This window comes from Protomyctophum parallelum, assembly GCF_964188405.1.
Source record: "Protomyctophum parallelum genome assembly, chromosome: 6".
Classification (NCBI taxonomy): domain Eukaryota; kingdom Metazoa; phylum Chordata; class Actinopteri; order Myctophiformes; family Myctophidae; genus Protomyctophum; species Protomyctophum parallelum.
This window is the reverse complement of record NC_139701.1, coordinates 26139640-26146835: the sequence shown is the minus strand read 5'-3', so window position 1 is coordinate 26146835 and position 7196 is coordinate 26139640. Positions and strand designations below refer to the sequence as shown.

Here is a 7196-nt window from a genome sequence, read left to right as displayed (position 1 = left end):
CAGTGGGTATACCATGACGTCAGTACTCATTATCAGAGTACTTAGCGTGGATGATGGCAGGCAGACACACCAACTTAATTGGGAGAGTTCAAAAATCTCTAAAGTGTTCTTTTTTCTTTCTTTTTTTTAGCTAATATAGCCTGATGCCTGCTTGCTTGTTCTGGGGAGAAATTTCATTGAAAACCTTCCTGTTTCTTTCAAACCAGAAACAGGATCGTGTCAAAGGTTGTGTCCAACGTAGCTCAGCGAGGAAGGATGTGGGTCTTCATCTGCTTAGCGAGGAAGGATGTGGGTCTTCATCTGCTTAGGGAGGAAGGATATGGGTCTTCATCTGCTTAGGGAGGAAGGATATGGGTCTTCATCTGCTTAGGGAGGAAGGATATGGGTCTTCATCTGCTTAGGGAGGAAGGATGTGGGTCTTCATCTGCTTAGGGAGGAAGGATGTGGGTCTTCATCTGCTTAGGGAGGAAGGATGTGGGTCTTCATCTGCTTAGGGAGGAAGGATATGGGTCTTCATCTGCTTAGGGAGGAAGGATATGGGTCTTCATCTGCTTAGGGAGGAAGGATGTGGGTCTTCATCTGCTTAGGGAGGAAGGATATGGGTCTTCATCTGCTTTGGGAGGAAGGATGTGATGTGGGTCTTCATCTGCTTAGGGAGGAAGGATATGGGTCTTCATCTGCTTTGGGAGGAAGGATGTGATGTGGGTTATCATCTGCTTAGGGAGGAAGGATATGGGTCTTCATCTGCTTTGGGAGGAAGGATGTGGGTCTTCATCTGCTTAGGGAGGAAGGATATGGGTCTTCATCTGCTTTGGGAGGAAGGATGTGATGTGGGTTATCATCTGCTTAGGGAGGAAGGATATGGGTCTTCATCTGCTCAGCGAGGAAGGGTGTGGGTTTTCTTTTGGGGCTAATACATGTGCCTCTCTGTCTTGTTGCTGTTGTTGACCTGTCACTTAATTAGCATTGCTAATTAGTTCTCCACATGTCCCATCTGTGACAGGTCCTGTCAGTGGGCTGTATTGATGAATCCAGTGTCCCCTCGTTTGTCTCCTCGTTAGCTCCTGTCTGATCTGGACAAGATTCCACCGTCGCCTTGTCCTCTTTGTCATTGTCTCGTTGTCTGTCTGTCTGTCTGTCAGCTCGTCTGCTCGTCTCTCAGGGCCACGGCACCAGGGAGCATGACGCAGGGAGCCGTTAAATGCCGCCATCGACGGTAAACAGCTGCGGTAAACAAATCATGATGTCCATTTCTCTGTTGTCTCGTTTGTCCCTTCCCTCATCAGCACCCAGGGTGTCGTGCCCTTGAGCTGTGACAAAGGCCCGCTATCGATTGGACACGAGCCGAGTGTGTACCGAGATATTAAAGAGTCTTACACACCTCAGTGACTGGCAGACAGGGCGCTGACGGGATGCAGTTCCCTCTTCTCACATAAACATCTCCAGTGACCTCTCTAGATCAGATTATGATCAGTGATTGTTTATGCTGTTTTGACATGGTGTGAAGGCATAGGATCAGCATAACATCTGTAAGGTCTCAGACTCTTTTTTGAGGTACTTTTACTTTACTTGAGTATTTACATTTTCTTTTTTGCTTTTTCTGCCTTTATTGAATGTAGACTGACAGGAAATGGGGAGAGTGATTGGCCGCCGGGATGGGGAGTGGAGCCCGCTGCACACCGCCAGGCTGGCTCAGCAGCCTAGGTGCTCAGACAGTTGAGCTGAGTTTGGACAAATTCTGTAGGAGTAATATAAAAACAATTGTTTTGCAAAAATCAACCTCCTAGTGAAGCTATAGCTCTGGCATCCAGGGTGTGTGCATGGACCGTGTCACTGCATTGCCGAAGATAAGCTGTCCACAGACATATGGACACACACCAAGGATGGATGGATGAACAAGGTGCAACACATAGTCTCGCCACTCCTTTTGTATTTTCACTAATGTAAAATGTCCAATACAGGACTTTTAACTGAATATTTCTACATTCCAGTATTGCTACTTTATACGTAAAAAAACATTGAGTTGACTACTGTGGAAAAGGATTGAACAGATGGCGTTACATCAAGCTTAGGTTGGTTTATTACTGAGAAATGTATGCAGATTGCAGCAGCAGATTTAGTTTTCCTGGATCTCTCCACCTCCTTCCCACTACTGTCAACCAAGCCACAGCCCTCTGACTGTTACCTGGCTCGCCTGCACCTCACTTCCTGCTGCAGTGGCAACAGAGCCACGTTCCAGCCCCACGTATTGCTCCTGGAAGTGGGCCAGAAGCAGCTGAACAGGGCATCCTCTGTTTCCCCAACTGTTCGACCCACTGATGAAGTTCTCCTTCAGAAGCTGCCCGTCTATCATGAAACTCCTGTAATAGACACTGAGTCGTGACAAGCCAAGCTGAGAGGCCATCTGCGCGCGCTGGGTTCCGGGAGCTATTTCTGTCGCTGAGCGCGCCTGGTCAGAGAGTTCAGGGCTGGCACCAGCCTCTGTTGATCACACAGAAGGGAGGGAAACACAGAAAACTTTCTGGAGGTCACAGTGAAGATGTCAAGGGTACATGCGAAAGAGAGCGAGCGCGTGTTTGTGTGCGTGTTGAAAACACATTATGAGTACTGTATGTTTTTGCCAATTTAGTTGTGAACTAGGTGTTTATAAGTCAAAGTACTGTAAAGATAACCTACAGAACCACTTGACTTGGAAAGAAATGTGCCAGATTGAGAGGTTGCTACACTAATACACGCATGTGTAGAGTATACGCATGCATGCTCCCTTTCTCTCTCTCTCTCTGTTTCTCTATCTCTTTCTCTCAGACCGAGAGACAGGCAGATAGACAGACAGATTGGTTTACTCGCACGCACGCATGCATGCACTGATGCACGCACACACGTCACACTCGCGCGCGCACACACACACACACACACACACACACACACACACACACACACACACACACACACACACACACAAACACACACACACACACACACACACACACACACACACACACACAAACACACACACACACACACACACACACACACACACACACGCGCGCGCGCACTGGCGCACACACGACTGTTCTGGTCTGATCCAGGAGTTGTAGACAGACAGCCAGATGGGGTGTAAACACAGATTCTGGAGTCACGCAGAGAGAGTTGCCATCGGCCTGCTGAGTGAAGAATGAAGACCCACAGAGACACTCCAGCACACAAACACAAACTCACTCTCACAGGCCAAGGTGACAGACTGGTCACGGTGAGGCTCACTTTTACATGGCAACACCCATGTGCATGTGTGCTCGGGTTCATCAGTGAAATGTGTTGTGCAAGCCATAATAAGAAACAGAGGGCAGGTCGACACCCAGACAGCCCAGGATGGATGGTTTATAAGTTAACAGCTTCGGACAATAGCTTTTCACCTATAAAGCAACCAAGATATATGTGGCACCGGTCAATTTCCTTGACCATCAGAACAAATTGGAAAAATAAAAACCTGACTGAATCACTGCCTCATTTTTCCCCCTGTTTCTCTGTAGGCCAGTTGTTTCAATCACAGGGGCGTGACAGACAGACAGTCCGGCAGGGCTACAGGCTATATCTGAGCATCAACAAGGTAATGACAGGGAAAGGTGACAGATTATGTCTCTGTGTTGTTCCATCATTGGATACAGCCTAGTGAAGAATGGAGGTAGCTGTTCTGAACATCAATGCACAGCGACAGGAAAATGGCAATGTCTTTTAATGATTGAATACAGATGGGTGGGTGGGTGGGTGGGTGGCTTGACAGATGGACAGGTGGATAGGGGTAATACGGATGGATGGACGCATGAATAGGTGAGTGGATGGATAGATATGAGATGATTGAATTCATAGATAGATGTATCATGAATACAATAAGGGTTTTCGGGTTGGATGGATGGATAATGTGCAAATGGAGGAAACAATGGATTGGAGATGGATAGGTGTTTTGTCACATGGCTCGAGTAAAAATGAATTCCAGTACTACCCAGTTACAGTACATGGTCCGCATGTAGTTGTATTTGCTAAATCCTCAATAGTGATTGGGGCCATTGTTCTCCCCTTCATCATTACCCGAACCAGATTGTCATCATTACTTGCCCCGTTGGCCTAATGATCACAAGCATAGCAACAGCACTCACAGAGGCCCAACTGTTTTATACAAGTGAAGTTATTGATATTGTCTCTAATGTGGTGAGTGGGGATTGGGAGGGTGATGTGTGCGACCATGCATTCACCTGTGAATTTTAATAAGGTCTCAGCAGTAAGTAATTGCTACTGTGTGATTCATGCCAGCTTCATGCATTTGGCTGACTGGACTGAAATGCAGTTGATTTAGCTTCACTTAGTGCACAACACAGAATGTTGTCCCCCCAGGATTTACACTGCACATTTCTCCACCCGCTACTATATGCTTATTTACTGCAACCGACTAGATGTGCAGGAAAGAAACTATGTGGCCTTTTTGAATCAGGTTGATTCATTATTTGTCCAGTATCAAAGATTTAATGTTGTGAACGAATGCATCTGAATATGTCATGCAAATCAAAAACACACAAATTAAGAATATTTGTATGTCTTCTATGTACCATTCCTTCCTCTCAGACTTTTTTTTTCTTTCTTTTGGTAATGTTTTTGAATTACCGTCTTGACAGGAGACATTGTTGTGGTATAGGTAAGGTAAGCAAACCTGAAATGATCAGACTTAACGCCCTGCCTTCTCAGACATGAAACTGGGCAGGAATGTGGCCAGAACCTTCCTAGATTACTACAAACTCAACAATCTCATCAAGGACAACAGACCAGTTCATATTCAAAGGTAATCTTTAGAGAAAAATGAAATCCACATACCGTAAACACAGAGATAATATTATTATTATAGATAATATGTTCTATAATGGACTTGTACAGTATGTTTCTGTAATTGACATGTCCATGATGCAATTTGTATGCAATCTCTTGTATTGCTATTTGCTGAATTACACTGTACGAAAGCGTATTGCTCCCATGTCAGATAAGAAATAAATCAATTTTAACGAGATACGTGATACCATGTCACGTTATAAATTATATTGATATTATCACGTACGTGATACGCGATACATACATTTTATTCCCTGACATTGCAGCAATACGCATCTGTAATGCTCAATGAACAAAATTGTGTGTGTGTGTGTGTGTGTGTGTGTGTGTGTGTGTGTGTGTGTGTGTGTGTGTGCGTGCGTGCGTGCGTGCGTGTGTGTGTGTCTGTGTTTATGTACGTGCACGCGTGTGCGTGTGTGCGTGCGTCACCAGTCCTGAAGTGTTTTCCCATGCAGGTAATAGTAGCGGGAAGGGCAACAGGGGTGACAGAGAGAAAGCCAACAGTGAGAAGGAGAGGAAGAGTGCAGGTGTCCGACAGTAGACACCAACAAACAGACAAAGCCTGGACATTTATTAAATGCAGAGCACCAGAACGGACGCATCCTTCAGTCGTCACCTTCAGAAGCAAGCGCTATACCACTTCTTGGATATAAAGACAGTTTTCATACATTTCTTCCATGTCGTATGAGCCGGAATGTGTTAACTTGTATGGCTCACAACGCTCTGTCACAAGAGCAAGTTGGTCCAGTGTTACGTGTATATCGTGGTACAATTGTACAAAAGTGGAATATTACGGGCAGGCATACTACTCAAAAATCATCTAAGCTTTAGAGGATAGATAGATAGATAGATAGATAGATAGATAGATAGATAGATAGATAGATAGATAGATAGATAGATACAGTAGATATGAAATTCAGGCACTAGAGGCTTCAAGTATTCAATATAGACATTAGACACCATCAATTATCAACAAAGAGTATATTACAAATGTATACTCCGATACAATCTTCCTTCCTGCCTGATGCAGAGGAAGGACTGTTCCAGTGTTCAAGGCCTTCATTCTGCAGCTGCTCTTGCTTTCACTAAAATGTGCTTTTAGGTTAGGCTGCACAGCATTTGTTTTTCTCTATGCATGAGTAAATATTTCTGACTAGTTTTATGTACATACTTTGACATTGGACATCATTATGTTGTAGTTGTAGCCACTAGTACCCACGTCACCCTCTCTTAAAGCAATACAGAATCTTGAAGAATACATACAGTAAAGTAGGCCAGTGGTTCTCAAAGTGGGATCCGTCCAGGGTTGATAGTAAGGGACAAGATGGTCCCGTACGGTTCTGTAACTCTGAGACTACACAAATGGAACAAATGGAGTTACGGTTCCATACACTCACAGAGTTAAGGGGTCCATGGCCTAATTAATCTTGGATTGAAACGTTTTTTAGGAACCACTGAAGTAGACAATACCACATTCACTTGTAGTTTACATGGCAAAGCATTTTATTTATTAAAAATAACGTGGAGGAGTGAATGTGTGAATGCTGTGATTAAGAATGGTTCTGGATTTTCTGGAACACTTTCGTATTATCTGGAATGAAATAAACAGATGAATGAAAGCTGTGAAAGCTAATTTTAATTTCCAGTGTTCATCTTTATGTGTGCAAGTGAAAAGTAACTAAATATATTTATTCAGCTGTACTCCGCTACATTTCAGAGGCAAATATTGTGTACTATTTACTCCAATTATTTGACAGCTTTAGTTGGAAGTTACTTTGTAGATTTACAATTACAATTTCCAAATGTATCAATTAATAATAATTATAAGCCCTATTTCATACTTTGTAATTTTTAATATAGGCAATTTACAAACTCACAACTTGGGGAGCTTGAAAATCTGTACTTTCAAAAGATTTTGATACATTTTTTAAAGTTGGAGGAAAAAAGGTTTCTGAATAGCCTACAAGAATACTTTTACTTTTGGTATTTTAAATATATTTTGATGCAATGAATTACTAGCTGTCAGTCTGTACTCTGTACTCATTCTGCAAACTTAAAGGACAACTTTAGTTTTTTTCAACCAAGGTTCATGTTTTAGGTTGTTATTAGAGAAAGTAAAAGATGAGTGTTCATTTTCTTTCATTTGATGCTTTCTTTCGTTTTAGGGATTTTAGCTGTTTTTGACTGGGGGGCGGGGGCATTCGAGCATGGGGCTAAATGTATTTTTTACAACATTTTATGGTGATTTATTTTTGTATTATTTACTATAGTCCTAATATACCCCAGGAAATTACATCTGGCCACAGAATCTATACCTACTG

General features: G+C 43.2%; 1 protein-coding gene across 1 annotated transcript in view; it reads left to right on the top strand.

Moving 5' to 3' along the window:
• The window catches only part of agbl4 (AGBL carboxypeptidase 4), a 401255-nt gene extending 395824 nt beyond the window's left edge, over positions 1-5431 (top strand). The window contains exons 12-13 of the mRNA XM_083767629.1: positions 4738-4831; positions 5308-5431. Coding sequence (XP_083623755.1) covers positions 4738-4831; positions 5308-5416 — 203 coding nt within the window. The 3' untranslated portion in view covers positions 5417-5431. The remainder of the gene's footprint in view (positions 1-4737; positions 4832-5307) is intronic.
• The last annotated feature ends 1765 nt before the right edge of the window (positions 5432-7196 follow it).